This window comes from Heterodontus francisci, chromosome 24 (genome assembly GCF_036365525.1).
Source record: "Heterodontus francisci isolate sHetFra1 chromosome 24, sHetFra1.hap1, whole genome shotgun sequence".
Taxonomy (NCBI): Eukaryota; Metazoa; Chordata; class Chondrichthyes; order Heterodontiformes; family Heterodontidae; genus Heterodontus; species Heterodontus francisci.
The window spans coordinates 61,177,276-61,191,806 of NC_090394.1; the positions used below are offsets into that span (position 1 = coordinate 61,177,276).

The 14,531-nt window shown below is 40.0% G+C and overlaps 1 protein-coding gene across 7 annotated transcripts in view; it reads left to right on the top strand.

Moving 5' to 3' along the window:
- The window catches only part of LOC137383451 (ubinuclein-1-like), a 98,265-nt gene extending 84,765 nt beyond the window's left edge, over positions 1–13,500 (top strand). For 6 of the 7 annotated variants that reach the window (XM_068056362.1, XM_068056364.1, XM_068056363.1 and 3 more), the window contains 3 exons: positions 2,324–2,594; positions 8,285–8,374; positions 11,530–13,500. In XM_068056362.1, the coding sequence (XP_067912463.1) occupies positions 2,324–2,594; positions 8,285–8,374; positions 11,530–11,582 (414 nt within the window). In that variant the 3' untranslated portion in view covers positions 11,583–13,500. The remainder of the gene's footprint in view (positions 1–2,323; positions 2,595–8,284; positions 8,375–11,529) is intronic. The other variant, XM_068056367.1, reaches the window with a different exon arrangement.
- The last annotated feature ends 1,031 nt before the right edge of the window (positions 13,501–14,531 follow it).

A 14,531-nucleotide genomic window follows, 5' to 3' on the forward strand; every position in this document is an offset into this window, starting at 1 on the left:
TCAGACCACCAGTCCCTTTATATTCATCATCTGCTCCTTGCCTGCTCTTCCCCTTAGTCACACTGACTTCATTATCTAGTTCCTTACAGGCTTTTGTTACTACCTCCTTACTGTCAACTGACCTCAATTGGTTCCCATCCCCCTGCCACATTAGTTTGAGAGGTTGGATAAACTCGGATTGTTTTCACTGGGATGACGGAGGTGGAGGGGCGACATGATAGAGGTTTACAAAGTTATGAGCGGCATGGACAGAGTGGATAGTCAGAAGCTTTTTCCCAGGGTGGAAGACTCAGTTACTAGGGGACATAGGTTTAAGGTGAGAAGGGCAAAGTTTAGAGGGGATGTGCGAGGCAAGTTCTTTACACAGAGGGTGGTGAGTGCCTGGAACTTGCTGCTGGGGGAGGTGGTGGAAGCAGGTACGATAGCGACGTTTAAGAGGCATCTTGACAAATGCATGAATAGGATAGGAATAGAGGGATACGGTCCCCGGAAGTGCAGAAGGTTTTAGTTTAGGCAGGCATCAAGATCGGCGCAGGCTTGGAGGGCCAAATGGCCTGTTCCTGTGCTGTATTGTTTGTTCTTTGTATCAGATTCTACAAAAAGTAGAAGCAATGCCCACGAAACTCTGACAGATTTCCCACAGGTCTGAAAGCAGGCAATGTATTTTAGGAAAGATTGCAGTCTGTGGCTGAGGCACTGTATATACCATAGCGCCTTCAAGAGCTGGATACTTGCTCCTTGTTGGGCACACGGTGCATGCTGATAAGAACATAAGAAATAGAAGCAGGCCATACTACCCTTCAAGCCTGCTGCACGATCTGCTGATCTGCTGCCTCAATTCCACTTTCCTGTCCTATCCCCATATTTCTTGATGTAAGGTCGTTGCTAGGCATCTATTGTCATAATCCTATAGGAGACTAACCAGAATTAAATCCCAATTGGAATTAACAAATACATTCTGGGATAAGTTTGCATTGCAGCAATTAGTCGTTTGAGAGTACAGAACTTGAGTATTGCTGAAAACAGACATCTTGTCAAAGTTTTTTGTCTTGCACTCATCAGGACAATTTGCAAGAATGCCAATGTAAGGGAAAGCAACAAATTTATACTGTATGACAAGAGAGTGCTGATTAGTTGGCAAGTGAACTCTGGTAGAGGTGTTGCCATGGAGAACGCACCAGTTTAAGGTGACTGACAGTTAACTGCCACGGTTTATTTGAAATTTAAACCAGGCAGCTTGACTGTGATTGGAATGTACCAGCGAATGGCTATCCCTTATTTTGTTCATCTGGAACAGGTGCAATGTGTGTACATGTTCTTTCTGTCTGCAAAGAACAGGGCCTTGTGTGTTAGTATATGTAGCTTCCAATATGGGCGGCGCAGTGGTTAGCACCGCAGCCTCACAGCTACAGCGACCCGGGTTCAATTCTGGGTACTGCCTGTGTGGAGTTTGCAAGTTCTCCCTGTGTCTGCGTGGGTTTCCTCCGGGTGCTCCGGTTTCCTCCCACATGCCAAAGACTTGCACGTTGATAGGTAAATTGGCCATTATAAATTGCCCCTAGTGTAGGTGGTAGGGAAATATAGGGACAGGTGGGGATGTGGTCGGGATATGGGATTAGTGTAGGATTAGTATAAATGGGTGGTTGATGGTCGGCACAGACTCGGTGGGCCGAAGGGCCTGTTTCAGTGCTGTATCACTGTCAAATGTCAAGTGTCAATATGCGCAAATGCGCCACACTGCGAGCTTGACTGACAATCTTAAATTGGTTGTCAGCATAATTCTTAGCACACTGCGGATTATTTAGCAAATATTGTCCAGTCGCAAAATCACATCTAATGTTGGACATTGTGTTTTGATTTTTGCAAGCATGGGCTGGTTGGGTACAGTCTGTACCTTCCCCGTTGCGAACAGCGGAAGGGACATGCTGTTTGATACAATCCGCCAGTCTTTGGGACGTATGGCCTATATACCTAGCATCACAGTGGCTTTGAAATTTATATACCACATTACTCATTTGTGTGATAGGCAGAACGTCTTTTTGGCACCCTTCTGCTGTACTGTCTGAGACAAACTAATATGTAACATAGCCGCACTCAAAACTTTCTGGCTACTGAAAGGAAATAGCATTTATTTATTGAGGTACTTCAAAATAGAGACCTGCTAATCAGCGATTTGTTTCAGCTGCTGTTATGCAAAATCAAGTATGGAGTTGTTTTCAAACTGTAAAATATGTAGTATGTAATCCAGGTTAAATGCAGCTTTAATTGAATTCAGATTTTAATTACTGACTTACAGCATTTATGTTGATATTTTCTGTCTTAGTCTCTACAGGCTACCACAGGAGCAGCATTACTTGCCAGCTCTCCATCTTTGAGTCTTCTGTCACCTTCCTTTAATACAGCAAACCAGAAAATAGCTTCAGCAACTCTGAGCCAAGCCTCACTCGGGATGATGCCAGGCATTGTTCCCATGCACTTTACGTTTCCTACGGTTTTAACTTTAGGCTCAGACTCTACGCCAAAATCCGCTGTATCAACAGATGCAATAGTCACGGGACCTGCCCCAGGGACATTCCACCATGGCCTTGCACATAGTAAGTTGTACATTCTGGAAATTTTGGAGGGTAAATCGGGAGTCCGCCTGGTTTTTAAGATAGCAAACGGCATTATTTTTTGGCAGTAGATAAAAGAGTGAGAGTACAGAAATATTGTTCCCATCAAAATTTGGTGAGCATGTCCAAATGTAAAAAATTATTCTTCTGTTTAAACTTTTGTTACTGTTTTTTGTTTGGGAAATATTATTGTATTGAAGGTAAGTGCTGCTGATCTAATTGAATAAATTAGCTTAGTTGAACCCAGAGGTTTGCTGTTAAAATCAAGTGTTCTTTAGTGATGGTATCATTATTGGTTCCTCTCCTGCAAACTGTTAAAATTAGTAACTCCCCGCCACTTCTCCCCAAAGATATTAACAGTCATCATTATTACATGACATACTCAAATCATTGACAAAATTCTTTTTAGTTATAGTATTTTGTCTTGATACCTCAGCGACATCATCCAAAAACACAGCATCAGGTTCCTGTACAAGTACCTTCTCTTGACCACCTTCCCACGCATTGAGTCCTGTTCACCTATCAGCACTGTGCTTGCTGACCTACATTGGCTCCCGGTTAATCAGTGCCACAATTTTAAAATTCTCATCCTTGTTTTCAAATCCCTCCATGGTCTTGCCCCTGCCTATCTCTGTAATCTCCTCCAGACACACATATCAAGATATCTGCACTGCTTCAATTCTGGCCTTTGAAGCATCCTGGATTTTAATCACTTCACCATTGGTGGTTGTGCCTTCAACTGCCAAGGGTCTATCTGGAATTCTCTCCCTAAATCTCTCGCCTCTCTTGCATCCTTTAAGGCACTCCTTAAAACCTACCTCCTTGACCAATTTGTCCAAATATCTCCTTATGTGGCTTGGTGTGAGATTTTGTTTGACAATATTCCAATGAAGCACCTTGGGAGGTTTTGCTACGTTAAAGCTGCTATATAAATGCAAGTTGTTGTTGGAGATCATACAGTATTTAAACCTATTGTAATAAAACTAATAAGCAGAAATACTCAGATTTGGATGTTCATGAAAGGAAAAATATTGCAAATTGATCGTTCCACCCAATTCCAAAATGTTTGCTCTACAGACCCATGCGAACATCTTTTCAACATTATAGAGAATACACGTGATTCTGCACTTGCGTGTTAGACTTTTTTTTATTCATTCACGGGATGTAAGCATGCTAGCAAGGCCAATGTTTATTGCCCACTGTAACATTTTTTCTATTTATTCTTTCTTGGAATGTGAGCATCACTGGCAAGGCCAGCATTTGTTGCCATCCCTAATTGCCCTTGAGAAGGTGGTGGTGAGCTTCTTTCTTGAATACTTGCAGTCCATGTGGTTTAGGTACACCCACAGTGCTCTAAGAAGGGAGTTTTAGGATTTTGACCCAGCAACAGGTGAAGGAGCAGCGATATAGTTCCAAATCAGCGTGATGTGTGTCTCGGAGGAGAACTTGCGGGTGGTGGTGTTCCCAAGCACCTGCTGCCCTTGTTCTTCTAGGTGGTAGAGGTCACTGGTTTGGAAGGTGCAGTCGAAGTTGCCTTGGTGAGTTGCTGCAGAGCATCTTGTAGATGGTACACACTGCTGCCACTGTGCGCCAGTGGTGAAGGGAGTGAATGTTGAAGGTGCTTATCAAGCAGGCTGCTTTGTCCTGTGTGGACTGTTTGATTGGAGCCATTTAAAGCCTGGCTACCCGACCCGAACCTGACTAGACCCGAATACATGGATCGGGTTCGGATAGGGTCTATATTCCGAGTCCAGCATTCGGGCTCGTGTCGGGTCGGGCTGGACATTGTTGCCTCAGGGAACTCACAGGATCGGGTGAACAGGATCACAAGTATTACCATTTGGACACGGTGGAGCACAACAACATGTTTGATATTGTTAAATGTATTGGATATTCAGGTCGGGCGCGAAAAGAAATTAAAGGACTCTGGCCCAGGTCGGGTCGGGTTTCAATTTTATACCTGAGCAGGGCTTTAGTGCCATTACTTTCAGTTCTAAACAAATTTTCAATATTACAGTTAGCAACTGCCTGAAATTTGATTGTTATTGTATCCTTCTAAAAAGGAGTGTTTAGTCTCGTACTTAAAGTAGAAATGAAGCTGGGTTGAGCGAGTTGATTTGCCTTCAACGAACTGTACCAGACTCCTGTCTTTCCAGACCATTGACTCCACTGACAATCATTTCTTCATTGCTAATGACTGACAATAAATATTGAACAGTTAGATTGTTTACAGCTTAGTTCATTTTGTTATGCATGTGACCAACAAAATATCATCTATGATCTTTGATCAAAAAATCTATAACAGAACCATTTCAAACTGGTATTTCATCATCTGTAATCTCTTAAAAGTGACTTAGAATTCTGAGTTTTTTTTTTCAATTGTTTATCATATAAACTAATGATCCCTCATTTGCTCACAGGTAAGTTATGGCCCAGGGTATGGCTGTGTTTTTGAGCCGCTAACCTGAGCTGTCACTATAGGTCCACTGTTTGTCATTATTGTATGCAATCTAGAAGCTGCTTGTAAATTGTTGAGGTCAATCAGAGGGAGGGAAATCATAACTGCTTGTAGATTTTGGTACCAGGCAGAAGACCTTATCACAGCATATGTGGCTTCCTTCCTTTTTTTTTTAAAAAGAGGTAGCTTCGTACTTGCCACTGGGTGTTGTACTTTGAAGTGTGATGCTAAGGCATTCTGATATACAATTGTAATGTGTTAGTCGCAAATCTGTCATGGCATTGCTTATATTATGTCTGTGAATGTGCTATTCCAAGTACAGGAACATTTTAACGATGTAAAATACAATGCATTATTCTTTTGCTAAAGCGTAGGTATATGTTTCTTTAAGGTTACTGAGTCTGGTCACTGACTTTGATGGCAGTTAAGTAAACTTTGGGTCATTTAGAGGTCAATTAAGAGTCTGTAGATGTTCTGGTACTTAGCACTCCTGCAGAGTTCCTGGATCTGCAAATCCATTGTGGGTGGAGGCACTTCCGGTATAAGCGATGTGCCAGTGTTCATGAGGTGAAGGGAAAGGCCATGGGTAGCGTGCCTTTGGCATGTTGGAGTTGCATTTGTAATGCTTCCATGATGGAAAATCTGGATGATCTTTGCTGGCTTTGGGAAGGGGACCCAGAAAAAGGGTACAGGCTGTCACCTGAGTCAGGGGCTCCATGTAACATTTTAAAAATTAAATTCCATCCCTCATCTTTTGAGGGTCCAGCCTAGGTGTTACTGCGATGGCTCTACTGACTGAGGTATGCGAGTTGCTGACTTAGGGGATGTTTGCCCTCACCCCACCAGCACCTTACATCAATGTCTTTTAGGACAGATAAAGACTCTACCCCTACAATACTATACATAAATCTTTGCCCCTTAGCCAGGCCTGGTGTATCTTGGTCCTCTGCCTCTGGCCATTCTGGTGGACTCTTCTCAAAGTTACAAGATTGGAAGTGTGACTCTATCTCTGTTGCAAAAGTAGGCACAGGAGTTAGCCAGATATGATTAAAACAGCTACTTTTATTCAGCCACAGGATGGTTTCATCATATCCCATTAATTACTGTCAGGTGCATTATCAAATATACAAAAGCCCCAGATATAAACTGTATTTATCAAACCTCGTACCTAAAATAAAATACATGAAGCAGGTTATAGCTCTATTTAAACCATTTTTTTCTAAACATAGCTTTAAGCATTAATATTTTGCCTTTATTTTCTGTCATGGTTGGGGTGTAAATGATATCAAAAATATGAACATTATAATTTTCGTAAAATAGTCATTTAGTAGTACAGAACTTGAGTATTGCTGAAAATAGAGACATGTTGTCGAAGCTTTTTGTCTTGCACTCATCAGGACAATCAGCAAGAATAACCAATCTAAGAGAAAACAACAACTTATACTGCATGAGAAGAGAATGCTGATTGGTTGGCACTTCTCTTGCAGATTGTCCTGATGAGTGCAAGACGAAAAGCTTTGACAACATGTCTCTATTTTCAGCAATACTCCTTTCATAAACTTCCCTTAGCTATAGTATTAGACAGTGTTATTTGTATTAAGAGGGGAAAAAAACTGAAGAGTAAATTAAGCTGTATCTTTCCCAGTTGAAGTATTGTGGCATAACATTTAGTGTTGCTGAAAGGTTTTTCTTAAATAACTTTGTTTAAATTAATGGCTTTCGTTTAAAACTTCCCTCCAAATGTTGTTAGTACAATCCTTCCAGTGTTTAACATTATATCTGTGTTTAAATTTACAGAAGCAAAGGAGACATTTTGTGTGTAATAATTATTCAAAGGTACCAAAATTTCTACACACGAGGTTTAACTAGTGACACATCATTCTGTATATTTGCAAAATAAACAACAGCTTTAATACAGCAAATTGCATCAAGTTGCTATCCATTACTTGAGAATAAATTCCACAGTTTGTTTTATTTTGATGATTTTGCACATACTATAAATACTTCAAACAAGTACTTCCCTGGCAAGCCTAGATGAAAGGTTGAGGTTTACAAACAGCAAGTCATGTCACACTCTATGACAGGCTAGTTGTGCTGTCAATCACAGAAGAATAATTCTAGCAGATACAGATAGCAAGAATGCTGGGAATTGTAGACCACAAACTTGGCACCTTAACTGATGGTGATGGGTCAGGGAATCCCTCTGAGCTTAAATTCAGAGTTTCTCAGAGTGGGACAGGTCTCTGATTAAAAATTAGTAAAGATTGAAAATGTTATTGTGTGAGTACACTTTGTAATATATGTTAATATATGCAGTAGTGATATCTGATATCCTACACAAAAGTGACTAGGAGTTGTCAAGTCTGGAAAAAACTTTATCAAGAAGATCTCTGTGTATGGGAGAGTAAGAAGCTGAAATTGTACTTATTTATATATTGCTCAATATTTTACGTCAGCTGTGGCTCAGTTGGGAGCACTGTCAGAAGGTTGTGGGTTCAAGTTCCACTCCGGAGACTTGAGCACAAATATTTAGGTTGACACTCCATTGCAATATTGAGGGTATGCTGCACGGTCAGAGGTTCCATCTTTTGGATGAGACGTTAAATCGAGGCCCCATCTACACTCTTGGGTAGACGTAAAAGATCCCATGACATTATTTCAAAGAAGAGCAGGGAAGTTATCCCCAGTGTCCTGGCCAATATTTATCCCTCAATTGACATCACTAAAGCAGACTATTTGGTCATTATCATATTGTGGGAGCTTCCTGTGTGCGAATTGGCTGCCACGGCTCCTATATTGCAACAGTGATTACACTTCAGAAAGTGCTTCATTAGCTGTGAACGTTTCACTATTTTAAGCACTTATTGTGGAAATGCAGTGGAGAACAATGAGAAAATAGTTTTAAAGTAACATCCTTAAAATTAGGTATTTTGTTTGGTTGTTGGTGGGTTAATTTGTCCTTTAATGCTTCGCTGCTGTCTTTGTCTCATTTTGAACTGTTTCTCAGCTGCACCTTTGACATTGAACACTCACTGATATACTGTGCAATGCTAATGGCATCAAATCACTTTTTACCATCTTATAAATCAGTGATTGTACTTATTGCAGATGGCTGTGCTGAAATAACTAATCAGTAAATTGCATGCTGTAGTGTTCAAAGCTGTGGCTTTCCATTCTCACCAATCGGCTCTTTGTCTCTCTCTCCTTCCTCTAGGTATTTTTGCTGGCTTACACACAACCCCTCACCATGCAGTGCAGCTTCCACATGCAGTTTTGCCCACCCACATACAACAGTCTCTCCAAGGTAATACAACTTGTGACTCTTCCCACTGTGTATATCCCACCAGGATACTAGATGGCTAATGTAGTATTGTCAAACATGTCAAGTTTCATTTTAATGTTAGTGACACTAAGTTTGTGTACAAAAAGAAACATCTCATTTTTTTCCATTTTTTCTTTCTAAATGTTTGTATTTTTTCTTTTTGTTTCACCAACAGTCTGATTTTGGAGGTTATTTGTCGATATACAGAGAATTTTAAGGTGCAGTGTCTGGCAATTGAGAGATTGTAATTTCAGCTTCAAGATGTTTGTTTTATACTATCTAATATGATTTGTTATCTTGTCTTGCTCTTTGAATTATATTGTATTAGTTGTGACTGACATTCAGTTTCCAAAAAGGAGCTACATTCCTACTTTGTGAATGCTCGCATTAAAATTACAATATTACATTTCGAATAGTGCTGCTGCTATTGCACCAGAACTGCCATTTTGATAGAAAGCTGATGGAGGGAACTGCAGCATATGTTTGTGATTAACCTGCTACCTGAGCCATTTCTTGGGAATGCATGGTTCAGGATGGATACAATGATATCACTATTGTGTCTGTCACTGTACTTAACCAGGAGGTAATTTGCATCGAAGTTTCACACAATGCAAGTTGCATTTCTGTACGTAAATCAACAGGAATCTTAAATACAGTGATGAGACTTGAAAAGAACTGAACAATCTGGATTGTTCCAAGTACTGTTGGACCCAAATCATACGTCAAAGGTCTAGTTACATACCTATTTTTAAATAGCATGTTCAGATAGAACCACTGAGAAACAAAATGAGTAAATTTTAGAGAAATGTCTCCAATTATAAAGATAGTTGGCCCATGAACTGCTTCACCTGAGGGATGTGGCTTCTCCTTTCATTCAACTATATATGTCCTAGTTAGTTTTAATTAGCCTTATATTAAAAAGTCTTAAAAACCACTGTTCTAGCAACAGCACATTTTTTTCTCTAAATTAGTACTTTTACATTTGTAAAGATGATACCAAAGGCTGACAGGACTGCACAGGAGTTGGTACATATGTACTTCATGTCTGGTCTTTTTATAATTCAAAACTAATTGTTTTCACATTTCAGGTATAATTTTAAAATGCAACTGCACTGCTTTTGAAAATGGAAGATTAGCTTCAATGTCCTTTTTTGGGAATATTAAATACCTTTGAATGAACATCATTGCAGGAACTGACTTGCAGGCATTAATGATCTTATTAAGCTTGTTATTCCATCTCAACATGATGGGCTGGATTTTACCATGCCCACGATGTCAGGCTCTGTGGCGTGGGGGGGGGGTCACTGGAATATGTGTCCCATCCAGGGAAAGCCAGCATGATGCTGGTGTTGGGGGAGGGGGGGGGAAGGATTTAAGATTTTCAGTGCGGGGTTGGGGTAACAGGGCTAAATAAACGTAATGGGTGTAGGAGATGGTGGGAAGGAGTGAACTTTAAACTTTGTGCAATGTGGGGAGGGAAAGATCATATTTACAAGGCAAGTGTTTTGGGGGGGAAAAGGCAAATAGTTAATATAATTGTTATTGGGGGGGAGGGGGCGGGAAAAGGTCATTAGAAATTTTTTGTATAAACTTTGGGGGGGGATACTGTTTTAAAACTTCAAATTGACCGGCGGGGCTGGCTGCCCTTTAAAAAGGCAGCTGATGCCATTGCCGGGGACCCCCCCTGCACATGATTGGAAGAGGGGGGCGATGCACCGCCCCGGAGATCGCAGTGGCTCTGTGGCGTGCGGGCTGTCCTTTTTTTGAGCTCGCCACCAAGATCGTGGCGGGCTCTTAAAATCCAGCCCGTTAATTCATCTCCTTGCACTGTTGGGTTACGTATTCTCCAGCATTCGGTCTTCAAATCAAAAATATTCAAGGAAGACACGAGGAAATCGCAGTTGTACTATTCATCTGGTAATGTTGCAGTGCCATCCTCAATGTCCCATACTATCACAATTTTCTGCATTTTTTTTAAAATGGCAGAAGAGGGAGGGTTGTGTTAACAAAACTCCTGCTGCCCTATCAGTTACATGATTTTTGATGTGAGCAGACCACACTTGTTTGGATTGGAGGCGAGAATGTACATGTTTCATTGTTCACACGGAGTGATAGATGTGTTGATTCTCTGCTGGAGTGCAGGTAGGGTTGCTACAGTCTTGAGATAGGGAAGGAAGATTGGCTAGCATTGTCACTTCTGACCCCTATCCAGTCTACCCTGCTGGAGGGAAATGGGTTGTAGATGTTGGATGAAGATAGGGTGTTAGTTATGATGGTGCTGTATGATCAAATAGCCTGCTAATAGTCAATATCTGGCCTCACATGTGAATATTGACACTTGGCCGAATAATGGCAGGGAAACTGCTGCCTGTTGAACTGTACCTCCAGCAAGGTGACGGTGACTTCAGGAGAGGAGAAAGGAAGAGGAAACATTGCAGGAAAAATTAGTGTGTAAAGGAGGAAAAATAGGTCACTATTGCATCTGCCCTTACAGCTGATCTGGAAGGCATGATATGAATTGGATTGGAGGTGTGATTGAATAGCTTTAACAAAAATTAACAGATTTTCTTTGCCTTTGTTTACAGTTAAAGGTAAGTACCAATACTGACGTGCTCAAGGTAATTTAGTTTTTTTGTGCAGTACCAACTGACATAGTTGACATAGAATCTTGAGATTTAGTTTAATTTGAATGAAGCTCTCTTTGTATATAAACCATCCTTTCACCTCTCAAACCAGTGTTTAAATCAATCCAAGAATGCAGACCTCTCCTCTTTGCTTGCTGTAAGGTCCTTTGTGATGAGCTTGAGTGTTCCCAGTCTTGCTGCCACTGAACAACAATCCACAGCCTGTAATGGCCTAATAATTGGGGTTCGAGGAAGGCTGACTGATGTAAGAAATATAAATTCCCCATTTTATTTGAGTGGATGTCCTTCTGAAATTTAGCTTAGGCTATTTTTGACCATTTGGAAGGAGCTATGTTTGTTTGGCTTAGGTCAGGATTAACATTGAGTTTTTTAAAAAATGCTCTGTTTTTAGCACCTCGATGAGCCCAAAATCCACATTCCATCCTTTTTCCGTCCCAAAAAGCCATGCTTAATATTGACAATTACTGATTTTTTTTTTTCCTTTAAATACAGATAGCAACAAAATCCATGGTGAGACTTCCAGCATGCAGCGCAAAATGCAGTGAGCTCCGCACAAAGCACAGTTGAATGAAGCTAATGCTATGGTGGTGCTGCAGTAAACATCAGAGGGAACAGCCAAGCTGTAGGAGCTGCTAAGCTGGATGGCCAACTCTGCATTTGCTCTTGTTTACGGATTGCTTGCACCCTTATGTTTTGGGGGCAAGGACACTTGTTGAAATCTGCTGGGTACCTTTTAAGACTGACAAATGGAAAGGGCTCGTTTCAGCAGCAACTGTACCGGGGCCAAGTGGATAGCTGAAAGACTTCAAATTGGTTTGGTGTATGCTTAGATTCAAAGTGTATAGGAAAGTATCTTCCACTGAATGCCTATGCAAGAACACTTTTAATATTGACGTGGTAGTGATGGTCATTAGAGCAAAATTTTATGCAGTGCATTCCAGAGAATTAAGGCAGCTAGAGTGTTTAGGTTTGTTTCCGTATTCTGCTCTAACCATTAAAAAATAATCCTGTGTTCAGCAGCAGACTTAAAGCTTTTATATTTTCTTCAGGCAACAACATGGAATGTGTACAGACGGAGCAGCATTATCTGAAGCACAGGCACATGATGGTTGTGAGGGGTGAGCCCTAGTGGCTCTTTTTGTGAAGTTGGGGTGAATTCAAACCCATGCAGATTTCAGAATAAACTGGATAGAAATGGTGAAGCTCTGTTTGACATAGCTACCACTCTGCTAGAGTTTTCTGTTTTTAAAAGTGTCCAAGTTCCAGTTAGTGTAGAGTTCTTAAGAGCGCTATGCATTGGATCAAGTAAAAATAAAATAAATTAAATTGCTATTTATTGCCTGTAATGGTGAATTGTTTTCAAGGAGCATTTATACAGTATAATGTTTTGCTCTGTTGGTGCACTGTGAACAGGACCTCAACTCCTGGAGGCACTGTTGTGACCTTCTCATGCTAGTAGAAGAGATGTGTATCTAGCACAAGAAAATGTGGAATATAACAAATCAGAACTGTGATGAGTTAATAAGTGATTCAAGGGGGAAAAAACTAGTATGAAAGAATTTGCTTTAAGTACCTATATTAACCACCTCAGTTGCAACTTGGTAGCGACTAGTGCTGATCAGCTTGGCCTGGTATCCAGCAGTTTTTTAAAAAAAAAGAAAGCCATTAATCTCAGTCTTGTACTCTTACAGCTCCTCATGTAATTGTGAACCCAGGAATGAAGATGGGCTCATGGCCTTTGGGTTTGGCCCCTGACAAATATCATATAGTTGTTTGTAATGAAAACTATATACAGTATTGTAAAAGATACTGGTGGTAAGAGTAATACAATTGCAGTGCCTTTCCTTGTAGTGGAGAAGATGGAAAGTATGTGCTGAGATTTCATGTATTCTTAATCCCTGTACGACACTAACCTTTATAGAAAAAAGGAAAATAAACTACAGGATTTGGGAAGTGATTTTTAAAATAAAATTCACCTGTGGTTCATAATTTGGCACAATCTAGTTGATTAATGAGAACCATGTCGGCAGAGAAGCCAAAGATTTTTTTTCATGCAAGATGACATAAGCTTGTGGGCAGATAGTTTGAAAGAGTTTTTTTGACATTTTCACAAGATTTTTAAACAAAATTACATTTCATTTCTGGAGTGCTCCAGTCATATTTGATACTATGGGTGACTCACAGGCATGATGTATATTCTACAGAAACTCAGGACTTGAAAATTGCTGGATCTGATTTTGTGTTAATGAAGTTTAGCTCTACTTGAAATTGTATAATCATTCTCAAACTCTGTAAATTGTGATGTACTAGTAAGTTCAATTTGTTTTAATTAAAATAGATATTACTTTGAATGATGGTGCTTCATTGTATATTGTTTTATTCGAGACTTGTATATGTATTTGCTGCAGGACAAGAAGTTGGTTGTTTCTGTTGCACACGGACATGTCAATAAACTAGAAAATTTTGGAGAAATGGTGGTCAATGCTATTGTCTTTATTCCCACAAAGAATATTTCTTATTACACTATTGAAAATAGTTTATTTCAACAGCCTTTAAGAGTACATTGTCATAATTTATCCAGTCATTTCCATTTGTTCCCCATTTATAAACCCTTTTATTTAAAAAAGTACAAATTTAGATGTAACCAAATGCTCATCTGCTTTCCCTAGAGATTTTTGAAATATTCTAGGTTAAACAATACAAAGCAGATTATTGAATGGTTAAATGACTGACAGTTTGAGCTTTTCCAGATTAGTTGCTTAAAATAAATCACTAGAGAGGACATGTAGAAAATCAGTCTATCTTGAACTACTTAGGAACAGGAGTAGACCATGTAACCCCTCGAGCCTATTCCGCCATTCAGAGAGATCATGGTTGATCTGCGAACTAACTCCATATACCCACCTTTGCCCCATATTCCTTAATACCTTTGGTCAACAAAAATCTTATCAATCTCAAATTTGAAATTAACAATTGATTGAGCATCAGCTGCTGTTTTGTGAAACATTTCCTAGCTTCTACCATCCTTTGCATGTAGAAGTGATCCTTAATTTTACTCCCAAAAGGTCTGGTTCTAATTTTTAGATTATGCCTCTAGTCCTTGACTCCTCAACCAACAGAACTAGTTTCTCCAGTTTAACCTATCTGTTGCCCTTAATATCTTGAAAAATTCAGTTAAATCACCTTCTAAATTCCAGGGAATGCAACCCTAGTTCATGTAGTCTCTCCTTGTTATTTAACCCTTGGAGTCCAGGTATCATTCTGGTAAATCTATGCTGCTGAGGACAATATATGCTTTCTAAGGTGTGGTGTCCCGAACTGTTCACAGTACTCTAGGTGTAATCTAATCAAGCTATTATGTATAGCTGAAATGTAACTTCTACTGCTTGTATTCTAGTCTTCGAGATGTAAAGGCCAGCACTCTTATTAACCTTTTTTGATTATTTTCTGTACCAGTTCATGACATTTTAATGATCTATGTACCTGGACCCCAC